The sequence below is a fragment of the Somniosus microcephalus genome, chromosome 6 (genome assembly GCF_052327205.1).
Source record: "Somniosus microcephalus isolate GS21.2 chromosome 6, FLI_Smic_1.0, whole genome shotgun sequence".
NCBI classification, from domain to species: Eukaryota; Metazoa; Chordata; class Chondrichthyes; order Squaliformes; family Somniosidae; genus Somniosus; species Somniosus microcephalus.
The window spans coordinates 19,538,865-19,560,976 of record NC_140992.1 but is presented as its reverse complement, the minus strand read 5'-3'; the positions used below and the strand labels follow the sequence as shown (position 1 = coordinate 19,560,976).

The 22,112-nt window shown below is 46.2% G+C and overlaps 1 protein-coding gene across 1 annotated transcript in view; it reads right to left on the bottom strand.

The window, feature by feature from the left end:
- The window catches only part of clrn1 (clarin 1), a 29,187-nt gene extending 8,135 nt beyond the window's left edge, over nucleotides 1-21,052 (bottom strand). The window contains exon 1 of the mRNA XM_085989811.1: nucleotides 20,458-21,052. Coding sequence (XP_085845937.1) covers nucleotides 20,458-20,710 — 253 coding nt within the window. The 5' untranslated portion in view covers nucleotides 20,711-21,052. The remainder of the gene's footprint in view (nucleotides 1-20,457) is intronic.
- Between the last annotated feature and the right edge of the window lie 1,060 nt (nucleotides 21,053-22,112).

Below are 22,112 nucleotides of genomic sequence, written 5' to 3'. Positions count from 1 at the left end.
TAGTAACTGAAATCAGCCGACTCAACACCCTGCGGGGAATCGAATCCGGGATCCTCCTGCTCTGAACAGCTCGATTCCACACAGGACGAAGCCTTAACCAACCAACTCATCGGGGACCGTGTTTTCTTGTCTCTGTGACCTTGGGGGTAATATTAAGCCCCCAAAAACGGGTGGCTTTGGGACTGGTGGGATGTGAGAAATCTCAAACCCGAACCCAACCCGCCTTGAACCTGAACCTTGCATTGTTCCACGGAAGCTCAGCGTAAGCTCGAGGAACAGCACCTCATCTTCCGATTAGGCACTTTACAGCCTTCCGGACTCAATATTGAGTTCAACAATTTCGGATCATAACCTCGGCCCCTATTATATTTTTAGATATTTTTTATCCACACCTTTGGTTTGTGCCTTTTCCTTTTTCTCTCTCCCACATGGCAACTGTCTCTCACTCTGCCAGTGCATTTCACACTTCATCTAGAGCCATCCTTTGTCTCTTTACCTGTCCTATTACCATCTCGTCTCGTCTTGAATATCTCTTAATGTCTCTTCACCTCTCCCTGACCTTCCCTTTTGTTCTTTCATCCCCTCCCCCATTTCCCAGCCCCCAAACTTGCCTTTTAATCTGTTTCATTTCCTGCTTTTTTCTCAGTTCTGAAGAAGGGCTTCGACCCGAAACGTTAACTCTGTTTCTCTCTCCACGGATGTTGCCTGGCCTGCTGAGTTTTTCCAGCGTTTTCTGTTGTTATTCCGCCTTGAACCTGCTCACTTCCAGTTTTAACAGAACCGGGATGGGAGGCAGGTCACTCATTTAAGTATTTTAATGAGACTGCGGGCCTCAAATTTGATCTCTCTTCCAGGTTTAACCTTGGCCGATCAGGTTTACCGGGTCTCGAGGAGGCGAGGACTATTGTGTGGAAGAGGTAAGTGCCTTTCCAGCACTGCTTGTGGGCCAGGAGGAGCAGCAGTGCTTCCCCCACCCGGCCCCCCGCCAACCAAACCTCTTTCCCACTCCACGTGATCGGACCTCTCCCCCCACGATCTGAGCCCCCCCTCAACACACCACCAACCTCCCATCTCAGTCGCCGATCTTTTTTTAAATATTTTTTTTAATAGAATGTGGGCGTCGCTGTCAAGACCAGCATTTATTGCCCATCCCTAATTGCCCTCGAGATGGTGGTGGTGAGCCGCCTTCTTGAACCGCTGCAGTCCGTGTGGTGAAGGTACACCCACAGCGTTGTTAGGGAGGGAGTTTCTGGTCATCTTCCAAAATTCGATAGACTCTGGAACAGTACCCATGGATTGGCAGGTAGCTAATGTTACCACACTGTTCAAAAAAGGTGGTAGAGAGAAAACGGGGAATTACAGACTGGTAAGCCTGACATCGGTAGTGGGGAAAATGCTAGAGTCCATTATAAAAGATGTAATAGCAGGGAACTTGTAAAACAGTGACAGGATCGGACAAAGTCAACATGGATTTACAAAAGGTAAATCGTGCTTGACTAATCTACTGGAATATTTTGAGGATGTAACTGGTAAAATAGATAAGGGAGAACCAGTGGATGTGGTGTATTTGGACTTTCAAAAGGCTTTCGAAAAGGTCCCACATAAAGTTAAGGCACATGGGATTGGGGGCAAGGTATTGACTTGGATAGAGAACTGGTTGGCAGACAGAAAGCAAAGAGTTGGAATAAACGGGTCTTTTTCCGACTGGCAGGCAGTGACTAGTGGGGTACCGCAGGGATCGGTCCTTGGATCCCAGCTATTCACAATATATATTAATGATCTGGACGAGGGAACTAGATGTAATATCTCCAAGTTTGCAGACGACACAAAGCTGGGTGGGCATGTGTGCTGTGAGGAGGATGCCGAGAAACTCCAGTATGATTTGGACAGGTTGGGTGATTGGGCAGAAGCATGGCAGATGCAATATAACGTGGATAAATGCGAGGTTATCCACTTTAGTGTCAAAAACAAGAAGGCAGATTATTATCTGAATGGCAATAGATTGGGAGAAGGGGAAGTGCAACGAGACCTGGGCGTCCTTGTGCACCAGTCACTGAAGTTAAGCATGCAGGTGCAGCAGGCGGTTAAGAAGGCAAATGGTATGTTGGCCTTCGTAGCAAGAGGGTTTGAGTACAGGAACAAGGATGTCTTGCTGCATTTGTACAGGGCCTTGGTGAGACCACATCTTGAGTATTGTGTACAGTTTTGGTTGCCTTATCTGAGGAAGGATGTTCTTGCCATGGTAGGAATGCAGCGAAGATTCACCAGGCTGATACCTGGGATGGCAGGAATGACGTATGAGGAGCGATTGGGTCAATTGGGCTTGTACTCGCTGGAGTTTAGAAGAATGAGAGGGGATCTCATTGAAACTTATAAAATTCTAACAGGACTAGACAGACTAGATGCAGGAAGGATATTCCCGATGGTTGGAGAGTCCAGAACCAGGGGTCACAGTCTAAGGATAAAGGGAAAGCCATTTAGGACAGAGATGAGGAGGAATTTCTTCACCCAGAGAGTGATGAACCTGTGGAATTCTCTACCACAGAAGGCAGTTGAGGCCAATTCATTAAATATATTCAAGAAGGAGTTGGATATAATTCTTAAGGCTAAAGGGATCAAGGGATATGGGGAGAAAGCAGGGACCGGGTGCTGAATTTGGATGATCAGCCATGATCGCATTGAATGGCGGAGCGGGCTCGAGGGGCCGAATGGCCTACTCCTGCTCCTATCTTCTATGTTACTATGTTTCTATGTTCCAGGATTTTGACCCAGCGACAATGAAGGATCGGCGATATATTTCCAAGTCAGGATGGTGTGTGACTTGGAGGGGAACTTGGGAGTGGTGGTGTTCCCATGCGCCTGCTGCCCTTGTCCTTCTAGGTGGAAGAAGTCGTGGGTTTGGGAGGTGGTGCCGAAGAAGCCTTGACGAGTTGCTACAGTGCATCTTGTAGATGGTACACACTGCAGCCATGGTACGCCGGTGGTGGAGGGAATGAATGTTTAAGGTGGTGGATGGGGTGCCAGTCAAGCGGGCTGCTTTGTCCTGGATGGTGCCGAGCTCTCTCCGACTCCCCCACTCACCGCGATCGCCCCCCCCCGACCCTCCAAACCATGCTGTACCGCCTCCCCTCACCCCACTCCCCAACACCCTCTCAATCTCCAACCCGAGCAACGGGCTCCCTCCCTGCGCCTGGGCTGCAGGAAGGATGTTCCCGATGGTCGGGGAGTCCAGAACCAGGGGTCACAGCCTAAGGATAAGGGGTAAGCCATTTAGGACAGAGATGAGGAGGAATTTCTTCACCCAGAGAGTGGTGAACCTGTGGAATTCTCTACCACAGAAGGCAGTTGAGGCCAATTCATTAAATATATTCAAGAAGGAGTTAGATATATTTCTTAAGGCTAAGGGGATCAAGGGATATGGGGAGAAAGGAGGGACAGGGTACTGAGTTTGGATGATCAGCCATGATCTCATTGAATGGCGGAGCAGGCTCGAGGAGCTGAATGGCCTACTCCTGCTCCTATCTTCTATGTTTCTATGGCCTCTTTTGGTGCGTTCCCCGCTTGACATGGAGCCAGGCCTGTTAATCAGGCAGGCATCCGAGCGGGGAACCTGTGAGAAATAAAACACGCACGTTGCGGCGATAAAACTGTACAGCGGTCAGCCCGACCAGAACTCCATCCCCACCTTCCCCCCGGGCTTGGAAATCCCGCCTCGGTAAATATCGGGGCTAATTTCTGTTTCCTCGTGAGACCTCATGGAGCCGGCCCAGTGATTAATGATAGCTGTGATCCTTGGCAGGTTGAATCTACAGAACCAATAATCCATTCATTGTGTGAGTACGGAGGTAGGGAAGAGGAGCAGGGTAGGCAAATGGGTATCAGGAAAGGAACTAATTACCCAGTCTTAATCGCAAAGTGGGGTGGTTCAATGTGTAGGCGGGACTATTGCTATTATGCAAAGCATCTTTAACTGGATACTTCCCTCACAGGATTAATATATAACCAATTAACCCCAGTACATTTAATCTCTTTTATATTAAAATAAAACTGTCGGCTGAATTGAATACACAAGTACCCCTTTTAAATGTGTTCAGCATGACAAGACTCTAGCTGTTTTCCCTGTCACTGAGATTTTATGTTGAGATTACTACTGATCCATAGGTTGTCGGGAGCGAGTACGATATTAGCAACGTCCGGCAGATGAAGCAATTTGCTTTTATTTACAGCCGTAGTTTAGCAGCTCACAGTTTGCTACCCTGCACCACAAGGGCAGCGTTGCACATTTCGCTTCCGCAGAGCATCTGTCAGCCAGGATCAGGTTTCTTCTTGGCCGCTGAAGACGTGACATGCATAGTACCGAACCAGTAAACCGTAACCTCAATTAGATTGCATAACTCCAGTGCTGAGCTAGTTCATCGCAGCCAGCTCAATGATGTAATAATACCATTGCAGTCAGTGTCAAGGAATTGGGCAAATCTATCAGGCTCTGATACACACCCCCCACCCCGCCGCCCCCATGGCCCATTAGCCTGCCAACACTCAGGGGTAGATTTTTCCTCTGTTCCTTCTTTTTGGCCAGCCGCCCAATAATGCTGATGGGAGACCGGCCGGAACTCATTAATGTGGGGCTGGCGGGCTGCGGGCGGAAGACAAGCACTCCGGGGCAGCCCGGCCGACATCCAGGAAAAAGGGGGGTCTGTTCTTGGGATGGGGGAACTGGCTGGAGGTTGACCTGCTTTGGCAGTGACGCGGGCTATTTTTATGATTTGATCGAAGTTTGCAAGGTTTTAAGGGGAACTGATAAGGTAGAGTTAAACTATTTCCGCTGGTTGGGGAGTCTAGGACTAGGGGGCAGAGTCTAAAAATTAGAGCCAGACCTTTCAGGAGTGAAGTTAGGACAAAACTTCTACACACAAAGGGTGGTAGAAGTTTGGAATTCTCTTCCGCAAACGGCAATTGAAGCTAGGTTAATTGTTAGTTTTAAATCTGAGATTGATAGATTTTTGTTAACCAAAGGTATTAAGGGATATGGGCCAAAGGCGAGTGTATGGAGTCAGGTCACAGATGTCAGCCATGATCTCACTGAATGGCGGAACAGGCTTGAGGGACTAAATAGCCTCCTCCTGTTCCTATGGGGGAAAAATTCGGTTGATTTGCACCTCCCGTTAGCGCCCTAAGAGGGCGCTAATGGGACGCAAAGCAACTAGCGCCCGGGCGCGGCGCCGCCAACACCTCCCACGAAATTCAGCGGGAGGTTAGCAGCGGCGGTAACCGTTAGCGCCCTGCGGTGCTGCTCCTCCGGCGATGATGTCACGCCATGCACAGCGCTCCGCTCGTGCCCCGGCTGCGATCTTCGGTAGCGCCCCCTGACTTACCGCCGGACACTATGTCCAACAGGGTCAAGGGGGCCTACCCGCGGCCTGGATGGTGCTAATTAAAGGGGAGGTGCCGGGTGGCCATTTTATTGCTGGCCGCCTGCCAGCACCTGCCCCCGGTGCTGTCCCCGGCCTCCTGTGCAGCCCCCCCGCGGGGTGCCGGCTGCTCTCACTGAGCCCAGCATTTCTCTTGTGTGCCGGGCTCCTTTGCCGGCACTCTGATCCCTAGTGGCCCAGCTGGGCCCCAGGTTGCGCTGCGCAAGGCCGGCCTGCAGTACCGCGGCGCGACATGCCGCAACGCATGGCACTGTGGCAAGTAGCGCCGTGATATTCACTCGCAGTGCCCCAAGAGGGAGGCGGGGCGCTTCCAGTAGTGCCCCGCCTCCTTCTTGGGGCGCTACCAGAGAATTTCAGGCGTGGGGGCACTAATTCTTTCGGGGAGCTAAAAGTAGCGCCCCGGTGAAGTTAGCGCCCCAAAGGGGGCGTGACCCAATTTTTCCCCCATATGTGGAGTTTGGAGGAGCACTCCTTCGCTACAAAATAAATAAGGACCCGTCTCTGGGTTCCTCTTCAGTTGATACCTGGGTGGAGAGAGGGAGACGGAGCACGGGAGGTACAGGGCTGGAAGCTGCAGTCACGGCTACGTGTAGAGTGGGCCGAGACTTCAATGGAAATGAAAACAGGGAGAGATGTATAACAGTCGGCTGAATCGATATTGCCCGTTTTTACACTGTCACCGAAAGTCAAAACTCCCCCCATGTGGAAGTGCTCTTCTGAAGGTTTCCTGTGTGTGTGGTATTGCCAGCGAAGTCATTAATGCGCTGGGAGAAAAAAAAACTTGCTTATGATTTTGCGAGAAATACTGACCAGAGGAGATCTTCATCAGTATTTTACAGCACAACAATCTAGGCTGACACTCCAGTGCAGTACTGAGGAGAGTGCCGCACTGTCGGAGGTGCCATCTTTCAGATGAGACATTAAACCAAGGCCCCAGCTGCCCCTCTCAGGTGGACGTAAAAGATCCCACGGCACTACTTTGAAGAAGAGCAGGGGAGCTCTCCCCGGTGTCCTGGTCAATATTTATTCCTCAATCAACATAACAAAAACAGATTATCTGGTCATTATCATATCACATTGCTGTTTGTGGGAGCTTGCTGTGCGAAAATTGGCTGCCACGTTTCCCACATTACAACAGTGACTCCACTTCAAAAGTACTTCATTGGTTATAAAGCACTTTGGGGAGTCAGTGGTTGTGAAAGGCGCTATATAAAAGTAAGTCTTTCTTTCTTTAGTGACCAGAACAATCTTTCCCCACAGTTGATGTTTTCAAGATTATGAATGAGATTTCAAGACTGACTTGGGTAAATTTCTCACTAGTGTAAAAGCTTTTAAAACTGCACAGCACACGTTAGAAATAAGGAAATTTGAAGTTGGAAAGGATGTCAGGTAAAACATTTTTTTGCACTAAGGGTAATAGACTTGAGGAATAAATTACCAGGGAAGGCTACTGAAGTGGACAGGATAAATGTGTTCAGGAGGCAATTAGATATGTTTCTCAAGGGATATGGTGAGACGTTAAATAGGTTGGGTAAAGATTTATCAAATAAGAACAGACTTGATTTGCCGAATGGCCATTTCCTGCTATTAAAAATAATTATATCTAAGAGTTGCATGGAGCTTTTTGTTTCCTGCTGTTCATCACTTGAATCCTTAGAGAACACTGTTTTATGTTAAATGATGATGAAGGAATTCACCGTGCTACAGTTAATACGTGTCTGTGTAAGTGTGTGTGCAATAATTGGTTTCAAATTATTTTTTAAATGAGTTGTTTTCTTCTCATTTGATTTCCTCTGTGTCGATTTACTAAACAAAAGCCACTTGACCCACCCACTTGCCTCCGCCATTGTTGACTTGACTGCTGGGTATTGCAAGGAGTGGCTGAGAATTATGATGAATAACTATGGTCCCAGCACTGATTCTTGTGGAAGACTGCTTTCTACCTTACTCCAATCTGAATAATTACCCCTACTCTCTGCTTCCTCTCCTAGCTCCTTTGTGGCAAACACAGATCGTCTGCTCAATGCAGCCTCCGTGCTATCCCGCTGGGATTGGGACCTCATTGTGTGTGTAGGATGGCGGGGATGAATGGCATGCTCAATAGTTTTTGCCACTGGGCCAATCAAGTCATACACCAAAGAAGGAGGCCATTCGACCCATCGTGCCTGTGCCGGCTCTTTGAAAGAGCGATCCAATTAGCGCCACTCCCCCCTGCTCTTTCCCCATAGCCCTGCAAATGTTTTCCTCTTTAAGTATTTATCCAATTCCCTTTTGAAAGTCACTATTGAATCTGCTTCCACCGCCCTTTCAGGCAGCGCATTCCAGATCACAACAAATATTTCTCCTCATCTCCCCTCTGGGTCTTTTTCCAATTACCTTAAATCTGTGTCCTCTGGTTATCGGCCCTCCTGCCAGTAGAAACAGTTTCTCCTTATTTATTCTATCAAAACCCTATATGATTTTGAACACCTCTATTAAATCTCCCCCTTAACTTTCTCTGCTCGAAGGAGAACAACCCCAGCTCCTCCAGTCCTTTCATAGAGCTGAAATCCTTCATCCCTGGTATCAAGCCATTTCATTTTTAATGTAAAAGTTTATTGTGTTTTAATGAATGAGATTAAATTGGAAATCAATTTTATTGAGATGGAATAAGAAACAAATGCTCATTTGCATTAATAAAAGTATCGCCGTGGAAATTCATGGTCTGTGTAGAAACTGATCATCAATTTCTTGACACTGGAATAGAATGACTTGGTAATAAAAACATGGACATTTCTCAATCATCCTTTAGCACTGAATTCACAGGTCTTAATTCTACAGTGAGGATATGAAACATGCTGATTAAGCCTCCCAAACCCGTGACCTCTTCCACCTAGAAGGACAAGGGCAGCAGGCGCATGGGAACACCACCACCTCCAAGTTCCCCTCCAAGTCACACCCCATCCTGACTTGGAAATATATAGGCCATTCCTTCATCGTCGCTGGGTCAAAATTCTGAAACTCCCTCCCCTAACAGCACTGTGGGAGTACCTTCACCACACGGGACTGCAGCGGTTCAAGAAGGCGGCTCACCACCACCTTCTCGAGGGCAATTAGGGACGGGCAATAAATGCTGGCCTTGCCAGCAACGCCCACATCCCATAAATGAATATTTTAAAAAAGCATATGGGTTATGAGCACAATGGCAATAGATTGGGAGAAGGGGAAGTGCAAAGCGACCTGGGTGTTCTTGTGCACCAGTCGCTGAAGGTAAGCATGCAGGTGCAGCAGGCGGTTAAGAAGGCAAATGGTATGTTGGCCTTCGTAGCAAGAGGGTTTGAGTACAGGAACAAGGGTGTCTTGCTACAGTTGTACAGGGCCTTGGTGAGACCGCACCTTGAGTATTGTGTGCAGTTTTGGTCGCCTTACCTGAGGAAGGACGTTCTTGCCATGGAAGGAGTGCAGCGAAGCTTCACCAGGCTGATACCTGGGATGGCAGGAATGACGTATGAGGAGAGATTGTGTCGATTGGGCTTATACTCACTGGAGTTTAGAAGATTGAGAGGGGATCTCATCGAAACTTATAAAATTCTGTCAGGCCTGGACAGACTAGATGCAGGAAGGATGTTTATGATGGCCGGGGAGTCCAGAACCAGGGGTCATAGTCTAAGGATAAGGGGTAAGCCATTTAGGACTGAAATGAGGAGGAATTTCTTCACCCAGAGAGTGGTGAACCTGTGGAATTCTCTGCCACAGAGGGCGGTGGAGGCCAGTTCATTAAATATATTCAAAAAAGAGTTGGATATATTTCTTAAGGCTAAAGGGATCAAGGGATATGGGGAGAAGGCAGGGACAGGGTACTGAATTTGGATGATCAGCCATGCTCTCATTGAATGGCGGAGCAGGCTCGAAGGGCCGAATGGCCTACTCCTGCTCCTATCATCTATGTGACCCAAAGAGGAACGGACTCCTTGTCCCCACACGTGGAAACTGAAATAGTGTGTGCTACAAATAATCAAATAACAGGGAGCGATTTACAAATCGATATAATCCTTAGGCCTAAATTTAATTTACTAAGGGACTCACTATTCTGCCCCAATCTAACAAGAAAATAGTTGTATTTTTTTTGTCATTTTCAGACATTGAAAATCGGGTTGCTCACAGGTGGTGGATTGACACTGTGATAATAACACCTTTTTGTGATAAACCCTTTTCAGCTGTATTAATCAAAGTTTACCAAGTTACCACGCTTAAATATATCAAGGAATATTTTTGAAAGCAAATTTTTTTTTTAAAAACGCTGCCTGATTGCGCTGGATGATATGCAGATGAGATTGAGCGCAATCTCGGAGAAAAAAAAACATCGATTGCGCCCAAGGTGGAAACTCTACCCCATTGCTTTTTAATGGGCTTTCCACTTGTTCTAGGCAAGCTCAGTCACCCTGACTCCTTGATAGTATCTTCCTGATCCTTCTTTCCTAGACAGCAAGAACAAAAGTGAATCCCCCAGCTTAGCCAACACCCTACAGGCCAGGGTTTGAAGCCTATGAGCACTCTGAGCAGTGGATCCACTGAGGATCACAGTAACGAGGAAATAAAAACATAAGAAATAGGAGTAGGAGTTGGCCATTCGGCCCCTCGAGCCTGCTCCGCCATTCAATAAGATCATGGTTGATCTTCTACCTCATCTCCACTTTCCTGCACTATCCCCATATCCCTTGATCCCCTTAATATTCAAAAATCTATCGATCGCTGACTTGAATATGCTCATTGACTGAGCATCCACAGCCCTCTGGGGTAGAGAATTCCAAAGATTCACAACCCTCTGAGTGAAGAAATTTCTCCTCATCTCAGTCCTAAATGGCCGACCCCTTATTTTGAGACTGTGACCCCTGGTTCTAGACTCCCCAGCCAGGGGAAACATCCTCCCAGCATCAACCCTGTCAAGATTTTTTATTTGTTTCAATGAGACCACCTCTCATTCTTCTAAACTCCAGAGAGTATCGGCCTAATCTACTCAAGCTCTCCTCATAGGACAACCCTCTCATCCTGGGAATCCATCTAGTGAACCATCACTGCACCCCCTCGAGGGCAAGTATATCCTTCCTTAGGTAAAGGGACCAAAACTGTACTCCAGGTGTCGTCTCACCAAGGCCCTATATAATTGTAGTAAGACTTCTTTACTCTTATATTCCAATCCCTTTGCAATAAAGACTAACATACCATTTACTTTCCTAATATTTTGCTGTACCTGTACCTTGCTGGCCATATTATCTGTCAGCTGTGGCTCAGTGGGCAGCACCCTCGCCTCTAAGTCAGAAGGTTGTGGGTTCAAGTCACACTCCAGAGACTTGAGCACGTAAATCTAGGCTGACACTCCCAGTGCAGTGCTGAGGGAATGCTGCACTGTCAGAGGTGCCATCTTTCGGATGAGACGTTAAACCAAGGCCTCGTCTGCTCTCTATGGTGGATGTAAATGATTTCATGGCACTATTTTGAAGACGAGCAGGGGAGTTATTCCCGGTGTCCTGGTCAATATTTATCCCGCAATCCAACATCACGAAATAACAGATTATCTGGCCATTGTTGTTTGTGGGAGCTTGCTGTGCGCAAATTGGCTGCCGCGTTTCCTACATTACAACAGTAACTACACTGCAAAAAGTGCTTCATTGGCTGTAAAGCGCTTTGGGACATCCGGTGGTCGTGAAAGGCGCTATATAAATGCAAGTCTTTCTTTCTTTATCTATGTTACCATGAGAACATCATACCACGCCCCTTTCACACCTGATGCCCAGAAAGCCACACTTCTCAGCAGGAATAGTAATCGGGTTTGGGAATGTCCTTCTGCCTCGCCCCAGGGGCACCGGTGCTAAATGTAGCTCCCCTATCTCTGCATGGACACTGCTCAGCGAATTCGGCACAGACAGCGAATCAAAGCTGGGCTTTTCTGGCCTGTATGGTGCCTTATATAATTATTAGAATTTTATTTCTGAAGTGAAATCAAACTTTTCCTTAGCTGTAGGGGCATTTATATAATGTGAAACTAACAGACACAACACATATGTGAAATATCAATAATGGTTGACAAATTGTTTATGACCTATATAATAAAAATCAGTCTGATCACATGCAGGGATTTAAATGTCATTGTATGTACTTAACTCATTCCGTCAATGAAAATCTGGAACATATGTTTAAAGATAACTGCAGCCTTTCCCTTGATAGCCGACGCCCTTTGGGCGATGAACCAATGACCCAGAAAATGACACAAACCACCAGCTTTGACTCTCGGTGCACAGCCTTTAAATGATAACGACATGCGGTACTTTTTTTTAAGTGAAAGCATATTGCAGACAGCTTGCCAACTTCTCTCCTAGTCTGGTGAGTTATCCCTCCCTATTTCTGGAATGGAGAGCAGACAAGCGGCCTTCTTCTATAGGGCTACGTTGTTCTGTAACTTGCCATCGGGACGTGAGTGAGAATTGTCAGCAGAATCTCACCCATCCAGTTCCCCCAATCCATTGAGCAAAGCCAGCTGGTTTCAACTCAGTGGTTCCCTCAGACAGCCAGCGGAAATCAGGAATCACCGGGTACACAGCCATTGGCACAAACCCACCCATTGCCACATCAGCTATACAAAGTTCTGGTTAGACCACACCTGGAGTACTGTGAGCAGTTCTGGGCACCACACCGTAGGAAGGATATATTGGCTTTGGAGGGAGTGCAACGTAAGTTTACCAGAATGATAACTCCAAGGGTTAAATTACACAAATTAGGATTGTATTCCCTGGAATTTAGAAGGTTAAGGGGCGATTTGATCAAAGTTTTCAAGCTATTAAGGGGAACTGATAGGGTGTTTAGAGAGAAACTATTTCTGCTGGTTCGGGTGTCTAGGACTAAGGGGCAGAGTCTAAAAATTAGAGCCAGACCTTTCAAGGGTGATGTTTGGAAACACTTCTACACACAGAGGGTGGTAGAAGTTTGGAACTTTCTTCCGCAAACGGCAATTGATGCTAGATCAATTAATTTTAAATCTGAGATTGATAGCTTTTCGTTAAGGGGCAAAGGCGGGTATATGGAGTTAGATCGCAGATCAGCCATGGCGGAACTGGCTCGAGGGGTTAAATGGCCTGCTCCTGTTCCTATCACAAGTTGGCAACAGCCATACTCGACAGTGTTCATTCTTTATCGTCCTGAGGAGAAGCATTTGGCTATGTTAAGTGTCCATCCCTAATAGCACAACCCCGATGTGTATATGTTTTTATCCTCACACTATCATAAAGGAGGGCGTGAATAGCAGAAAGCAAACAAGTTGGCTGCTTGATGGGGCAGAGGGTGGCGGAGATAGGGATGACACCAGTTCTAAAAACATTAACGTGCTTTTCCACCACAAGCTCATTAAAAATTCCAGTCACCTTTTGAGGAAGTTGGGGGGGTAATTTTAACTTTGGGGTAAGGTGTAAGTTGGGCGATATCGAATTGGCCACCCGTTATACACAACACCCAAGATTCCTTTCCACTGAAGTGAATGGAACGGAAAACCAGGCGGGGCGTTTAACGGTCGGCCAATTCAGTATCACCCATTTTTCACCATCGCCCAGAGTTAAAGTTACCCCTGTTGTGTTTTCTTTATTATTTGTGACAGTTAGAATCCAGAGTCTGTAAAAATAATTAAAATGATAATTAGCAACAGTTTTACAGTTTGTGGCTCAGTCATAAATTGGAAATCATTTTTTTTTTAAACTTCAGAAGGACTATTTTCTATCAGGTAGAGTGCCACTACAATGGTTCTGTTTCTGTCATTCAACATAACTTCTATTTCTCGCTAATTTGCTTTTTTTTAAAAAGCCTTTGTCACAACTCATTTGTAAGAGGGGCCATTAGAACAGTGTCGCTGATGGATTATGCCAACTTCATCTGTTGGTACAGTGTGTCAAACAATCTGCTTGTCATGACTAAAGCTACGCTTCCTTACTTAATTTTTTTAATGAACTCTGGCCTTGGTCTTAGTCACAAACCATGTCAGTCTCATCAAATGTCATTACGCAGATAGTGAACAATTGGCCTGAATTTAAATCTGCTGATGAGCAAGCAGCGGGAGTCGCAAAGCAGATTAGGGCACTGAAAATGAAAGCAGGGCTGCCGACTAAATTTAATTTCTGTTGGTCTGCTGGTAGGAAGTGTTAGTTTCCAAACTGTTTATCTGAAATCTCCGCTTCTCAAGCGAAATATAGTGAAGGTGACGATTTCACAGTGAACTGGCACCGTACATGATACACGGATGGTGAATATTAATAGATTACAGAACAAATAACGGAGATTGTGATCTTCTTACGATAGCAATATACTGCAGATGTTGGAAATCCGAAATAACAACAGAAAATGCTGGAAAAACTCAGCAGGTCAGGCAACATCCGTGGAGAGAAATTTGAGTTGACGTTTCGGGTTGAACCCTTCTTCAAAACTGGAAAGAAAAGAAACTAGATCGAAGGCAGGGCTGCGATCGGACAAAAGAATAAAAGAAACAAAAGAAGTAAAAGAGATTAGAAGCTAGACGAGATGGTAATAGGCTGGGATTAGGTGTAAAGTGTACTGGCAGGGCAAAAGATAGCTGCCAGGTGTGAGAGAAACAAAAGGAAAGGGGGGGGGGAAAGGAGTGGAACAATTACAAGAGAAAATGAAATAGGGGCCGAGGTTATGATCTGAAATTGTTGAACTCGATATTGAGTCCGGAAGGCTGCAGAGTGCCTAATCGGAAGATGAGGTGCTGTTCCTCGAGTTTATGTTGAGCTTCCGTGGAACAATACAAGAGGCCAAGGACGGTGAGGTCCGAGTGGGAATGGAGCGGTGAATTAAAATGACAGGCGACCAGAAGCTCGGGGTCACCCTTACGGACTGAACAGAGGTGTTCCGCAAAGCGGTCACCCAATCTAGCTTCTAATCTCTTTTACTTCTTTTGTTTCTTTTATTCTTTTGTCCGATCGCAGCCCTGCCTTCGATCTAGTTTCTTTTCTTTCCAGTTTTGAAGAAGGGTTCAACCCGAAATGTCAACTCAAATTTCTCTCCATGGATGTTGCCTGACCTGCTGAGTTTTTCCAGCATTTTCTGTTGTTATTTGTGATCTTCTTAGCCTTTGCAACAAGTGATATTCCCTCAGCCAAAGCACTGTAAACTCATGCAAATACACCGCTTATCAAAACATCAGTCCGACGGATTATTGTTAATTGTTGAAAAGTGTCAACTTGTTGTAAAACTGACCATTTGTACTAAAAGTGGATTTAATTGATGCAATAGCAAACAAAAACAGTTCCAAATGTTCTAATGACCTACACAGCCAGTGTGGCAACTCACTGTGCTGTTGAATGTGAGCCCACAGACTAGTGAGTTTGTGGAACAGGGACGCTAAAAAGTAAAACAGAGGTCACTGACTCCTTTAAAAAAGGAGTTGTACAAAGTTCTGGAATGCACTGCCCGAAAGGGTGGTGGAGGCAGATTCAATTGTGGCTTTCAAAAGGGAATTGATAAGTACCTGAAGAGAAAAAAAAACATTGCAGGGCTCCGGGGAAAGGGCAGGGGGAAGTGGGACTGGCTGAAGTGCAGAGAGCCGGCGCGGGCTCGGCGGGTCACAGAATCACAGAATCACAGAAACCCCACAGTGCAGATAGAGGCCATTTCGGCCCATCGAACCTGCACCGACACATATCCCACCCGATCCCCGTAACCCCTACACATATCCCACCCTATCCCCGTAACCCCACGTATTTAATCCCCCTAACACTAAGGGTCAATTTATCATAGCCAATCATCCTAACCCGCACATCTTTGGGTCGAATGGCCTCCTTCTGCGCTGTAACCATTCTGTGATTCTGTGTCTGGCTGGGAATGGATTGGAGGTTACAGTGGTAGGTCTAAACTGATAGGTTCCGTTCCACTATTGATGCAACGTCTGCAACACCAAAAAATTTCAATCAGGCATATAAGAATCTAACACGCAATTGGAAACAAAGGATATTAGAAGGTATGAGATGATATGAAGTGAGGTATCGAGTTTCATATCCCAAGTGAGAAAGACTGCAGGTACCAATGAGTTATATTGGTCTTTTCATGGGTGAAGGAAAAAAATCTATCACAACTACTGCAGGCAAGGGTGGATTATGCTGCTTTCTCACTAGTGAATTAAGAATTTAATGCTTCACTTCTCATCGTCTTTTATTTTACTTATAATGCATGAATGAGTTTTATATTGTAGTGATCCCAACGGTAAGAGGTTATTCATCTGGGCTCTGATATGTCTACTGACTAAAGTTAAAACATCAGTAGATGATGCTGGACATTCAGAACTTATACCTATAGCAGTGCTGTTCCTGTATTCTAATTTAGTATGGCAGTATAATATACATGAGCTAAAATATTAATTCTGGATTCACTGATACAGAATTCATACACATATATTAAATTGGGAAGTAGTCATCTCACACTTGGGAAATAATTTTTCGAAATATGAAATGACTACATGATGAGGAAAATTAATATAAGTCATGGGAGTTTCAAAACTATATGTGAATGAACACCAATATTTTAATTTGAATAACAACATTTTGGTTTCACCTGCTGGTGATTTGAAATGATGGAGCCAATGTTGGCCTCAATTTAAATTGATCTTAAATTAATTTAAAGTGGGTATTACAAAGGACTTCTTTACTCAAAGAATGCTAAATTTTTTGGGAGTATTCTGCCAGGCTGGATAGTAGAGATAAAAATATTGGCCCATAATTTGCGGTCAGCGGGGAAGCTAAGGTGCTCGCCGCTGACCCTGAAGAAAGCTGCCCACAGAGATCTCTGTGGCGAGAAGTTTGCCTTTCTCAACGTTCAATTGATTGTTGCGCAGTGTAATGGGGAACCCCAGCGAAGAGCTGCAGTGACAGCAACAAGCTGTCTAAGCAGCCAATCACATTGAAGAATTCTCACAGACAGCAAACCAGGAAATGAAAAGCAGCTTTTATCCGCACTTTTAAAAAATGTTACAGGGAGCAAAATAAAGCTTGGGACTTTCACATGGGGATAAGGTAGAAGCTGAAATATCATGAACAAACTAAAGTTTTTCTTAAATTACATTTTTATCATAATGGAGAAATTTAACACTCCACAAATATAAAAATTAGTTTTTCAGGGCCAGAACGTTTGTTTATCAATCAATACACTGTTAACACCCCAGTTACACCTATTCCAACAAGGCTTAACATTTAATGGGGTATTTAACAGCGATATTACGATGGAAAAGCCCATGTTTCATCAGTTCCACTGATTTCACTGATTACACTGATTGCTGGCTATGGAGTGGGGAGGTGAGAGGATTTCTACCGCACAGCCAGTGTTGGAGCAGTGAATGAATGCGCAAAATCCTGAAGTTGCGGTCAGTTTCAGAGGGGCAATGACGGCGAACGCTGACAGTTTCGCCGTCATTACCCACCGCAAAATCCACTCCATTGAGGATATCGGTAATGCAGCTGGATGCTCCAATGGGAGAGTTAGGGTCCTAGAGCGATGGGATTGGATGGGCCGAATGTCAGCTTGGCTCACTTGGTAGCACTCTGAGCATATGCTTCTGGGTCAGAACATTGTGACCTCCAGCCCCAGTACGAGACTTGAGCACATAATCTGCACTGGTACTTCAGTGCAGCACTTAGGAAGTACTGCATTGTCGGAGGTGCCATTCTTTGGATGAGATATCAATCAAGTCCTTGTCAAATCTGCTGCGGTGGATGTCCAAGATCCTATGTTACTGTTTGAAGAAGATTAGAGGGCTGTTCTGGCCAACAGTCCCCTTGTAAACCACCACTAAAAACAGATTTACAGTTATTCACCTCGTTACTGTTTAAGGGGGAGTGCTATGTGCAAAACAGGCACCATGGTTGCTTAAATAACAACAGTGACTACAATTCAAAACAATCTGAGGGGTGTAATGCAGAGCTACCTAAACACAAGTTTGTTCCCATCTCCTTTAGGGCTATACCTTAACTGCAAAGTTTACAGAACAGGGCGATTGCTGATGCAAGCTTTTGTTGTTGTTGTATCTATCCAGACAAAATAATGCAACAACACCCAATCTCCAGTGGCTGACTAATCTGGAGAGATGGACTGAGTGACCCCCCACTGATTTCCTCTGAGGCTTTAGTTAACCTATTCATAAATTTCGAGTGAAGCTTTCTCTCCAGTGTAAGCCGTAAACCGAACGCGAGGGATTTGACTGTGAGCCGACGGTTCTGAATCTCGTTTCTGTGCTTGCAAGACTGATGGTCTTTATTGCCTGTACCACTAAATTACTCCAAAGGGAATATCTTTCCTGAGTGATATGAATTTCGATGACCCGTGAACATCTGCTTGGCATGTTCAATGCAATTCAAAAGCCAATCTGGTAACCTCAATTTACTGAAATTAAGTACTTTGTAACAACACTATCTTTTGCAACCATTCTTCCAACTTAATGGGTGCAATAGGGCACCTGTCAATGAAATGATTTTTTTTTTTAAAGGATATTTTCATCCGAAGAAATGGTACGTTTTACTTTGATGTTGTAGACAGTAGAATTGCTAATGTTGTTATTATACCACAGACAAAGTAAAAAATACAGTTCTAAAAAGCTATTTTCTAATATCAATTCAATTAAAAGTAACAGTGAGAAGAAGTACAAGGTGATAGAGTGGGAAGCTGCGTTTGCATTCAGTCCAGACTTGTGGGAGATGAAAGTCCACACACTCTGACAAGTGTAATGAGTTTGTGCAGGGTCACTCCATTTCTAAGCAGGCACAGGGCCACACCACAAAACCGCTCATAATTCAGCGGTGAGTTGGCAATCTGACCCAGAAAGGTCACAAGAATGACTGATTTGAAGAATGGAAATGTCACACTGGTGGGACAATGTGTGCCGGTGTGATGATGGAATTAAGGCGCACGGTGAGGATGGGGGCAGTGAGGGGTGTACCAGCCCAGCAGAATCCGGGCGTGTCGGCAGTTAAAATCCCTGTGAGTTATTTTCCAGCCGGCAAGCCACCTGGATTCTACCATTTTTCGATTTTAACAGATGCTTCTGGACTGGTGGCTGGGTCCTAATTTGCGCATGTTAATTGGTGCCTGATGATGCCATCAGGTCCAGACAGTGATTGCCACTGCCATAGTTTTCCTCTCAGGTCAAAGCCAACGTGAGGAGGATTGGGAAGCTGAAGAGGCCCTCCAGGTAGGTTTCATACTTTCTCTTATGGAGCCAAGAGCAGTAGGACTATTTCTCCGGGCCCCTACAAGGAGAATTGAGGCCTCCTCTGCTCCGTATTCCACCATCCCACCAATCCCGACCCGATTACAGCGAGAAATCTCTCTCCTGTGTAATGTGATAAGGTCGCTCCACTCTGCTCTTCTCCTCACAGCCCTGGCCCTTTCCTCAACCTGATTGGACCAGTGACCCCCCCCCCCCCCCGCCGGGTAAACAGCTCTCCTCATCCTGGCAGGGTCCTGGCAAATATAAAGGGCACTGAGACAGAGCACCTCCCCCCCCGGTCACACAGTTAAAATCAACCACCCACCCTACGGTGGGACCACCCGGAACCCCCTTCCCACATTTACGCAAGTGCCAATGGGCAACCAACTGCCGCCCAATTTTCCAGAGACCGGCAGCTGTTTCCAGCCCACAATGGGTGGGAATTGGGCCAATGGCATGTTAATGAGGCCCGATGGTTATAATCGTGATGCCCCCATACATGTTGTAATACATAGGAACTACATAGGATATACAGCACAGAAACAGGCCATTCGGCCCAACCAGTCCATGCCGGCGTTTATGCTCCACACGAATGTCTTCAGTTATTTTAACTTTTCATTTTGGGCTTCTGTCTCTTAACTTTTACATTGAAACTGGAAGAAATCCAAGCGACAGATTAGATTTTGCCTTCTGTGCCTGCATCTCACCTGGACATGCCAGGACCAGTCAACCTGGCACTAAATGGACAATGGCACTAATTTTGGGGGGCAAGTCAAAATTCACATTTTTATGAAATGGCATTGCAGGATTTTTATTGGTATTTTGGGAATTGTAATCCACAACTCCCTTCACTATCAGTGTCAGCCATGGCCAAGTTGGTTGCACTCTCACCTCTGAGTGAGAATAGTTGTGGGTTCAAGTCCCACTCCAGAGACTTGAGCACAGAAATCTAGGCTGACACTCCCAGCTCCGTACTGAGGGAGTGCAGCACTGTCGGAGTTGCCGTCTTTCGGATGAGACGTTAAACCGAGGCCCCGTCTGTTCTCTCGGGTGGATGTAAAAGATCCCACGGCACTATTTCGAAGAAGAGCAGGGGGAGTTATCCCCGGTGTCCTGGGGCCAATATTTATCCCTCAATCAACATCACTAAAAACAGATTATCACATTGCTGTTTGTGGGAGCTTGCTGTGTGCAAATTGGCTGCTGCGTTTCCTACATTACAACAGTGACTACACTTCAAAAAAGTACTTCATTGGCTGTAAAGCGCTTTGGGACGTCCGGTGGCCGTGAAAGGGCGCTATAGGAACATAAGATGTAGGAGCAGGAATAACAACAGAAAATGCTGGAAAAACTCAGCAGGCCAGGCAACGTCCGTGGAGAGAAATAGAGTCAACGTTTCAGGTCGAAACCCTTCATCAGGACTTGACAAAGGGTTTCGACCTGAAACGTTGACTCTGTTTCTCTCTCCGCGGATGCTGCCAGGCCTGCTGAGTTTTTCCAGCATTTTCTGTTGTTATTTCGGATTTCCAGCATCCGCAGTATTTTGCTATGGGAGCAGGAGTCGGCCATTCAGCCCCTCGAACCTGCTCCGCCATTCAATAAGATCATGGCTGATCTGATCTTGGCCTCGACTCCGCTTCCCTGCCCCGCTCCGCACATAAAAAATGCAAGTTTTTCTTTCATTGATTGAATGAAAACTGCTCAAATAACTTATATGGAGAGCACCTTCTGAGGCGAAAGAAGCAAGCGACAGCGAGCAAGTCACAATTGCACAGCGTTATTATAGATACCCACATGTAATCTCAAGGCTCCTTCCTCCGAGACCACATTGCCGGAGTCTCTGCCCGTGGAAAATCCCGTATCGGATGCCCCCGATGAACTGCTCCAGCTCTGTCCCCGAGGCGTTGACCAGCTGAGCTCCGGTCTTGCACAGGAGTGAGCCCTCGACCCAGCACTGAGTCCCCAGAGCGACAGCCGCCGCCACAGCAGACACCAGGCTCAGCAAGCCGGCTCCGCAGAAAGTCACCCTCTTCTGCCGCTGTGGCATCTTAACCCCCCAACCTCAGGAGTAAAAGTTTCCCCAAACTGTGGCTGTTGAGAAAAAAAGAGGAAATTCCACCGTGCTAGATTTTAACCCAGCGTCTGTCTCTCCTCCACTAACAGAAGCCTCTCATTCAGAGAACATATTTCCAATCCCAAAACCTTTCTTCTTTTGGGCGGGGTGAAGAGATGAAAAAACTCCAGTCAATTAACATGGCAGCAATGTCCCCCCCCTGTCTGGAGTTCATCCCAGCCCCGAGTTGCTGCCGGGATCCTTCTCTGCGAGATCTTCTTCCGACAGTCTCTGGGTAACAACAGGGAGGGTTTTCGGTTACATGGAGAAACCGCTCTCTCTCCTGTGTAATGTGATAAGGTCGCTGCACTCTGCTCTCCTCCCTCCCAGCTCTGGAGCCCTTTCCTCAACCTGATTGGACCAGTGACCCCGCCCCTTCCCGGGTAAAGAGCTCTCCTCATCCTGACAGGGTCCTGGCAATATATAAAGGGCATTGAGACAGACAGAGCACCCCCCCGGGTCACACAGTTAAAATCAACCCCGGAGTACACACTATAACACGTCTCATTTCAAAACGTTACTCAGAATTCGACCCGTGGAATTATTAATTTCCAGTTACATTGCTGCCAGATTTCAAGTCAATTTCACACACTTAAAAAAGTGAGAAATCATAGAATGGTTACAGCACAGAAGGAGGCCATTCGGCCCATCGAGCCTGTGCCAACTCTCTGCAAGAGCAGTTCAGCTAGTCCCACTCCCCCGCCCTTTCCCCGTAGCAAATTCTTCAGGTACTTATCCAACTCCCTATTGAAAGCCACGATTGAATCTGCCTCCACCGCCCTCTCGGGCAGTGCATTCCAGATCCTAACCACTCGCTGCGTAAAAAAGTTTTTCCTCATGTGGCCTTTGGATCGTCTGCCAATCACCTTAAATCTGTGTCCTCTGGTTCGCCACCCTGCCGCCAAATGGGAACAGTTTCTCTCCATCTACTCTGTCCGGAGCCCTCATGATTTTGAAATAAATTAACCAACACACTCCCAGCAAAATTTAATTTGATCTGTTTCAAATAAACTTCAGAAAAGAAAATCAAAAACCAAGCAGTGGGCTGACCTTTAAACGACACATTTTCATCCCAGTTTCTCATTAGGAAGCATCCTACAGAGTTACGGAACTAGAGCATGCGCACATCACAAAGGGATACCTCAGCATTTTTGCACCCTAAAGCACAAGTTCCTGCGTGTTTTCCCCTCATTTCTTAAGTTAGATGGTCTGACTCAGCGAGTGGTTGTGATCTGGAATGCCCTGCCTGAAAGGGCGGAGGCAGCAGATTCAAGAGGAACTTTCAAAAGGGAATTGGATAAATACGTGAAAAGGAACAAATTTGCAGGGCTGTGGA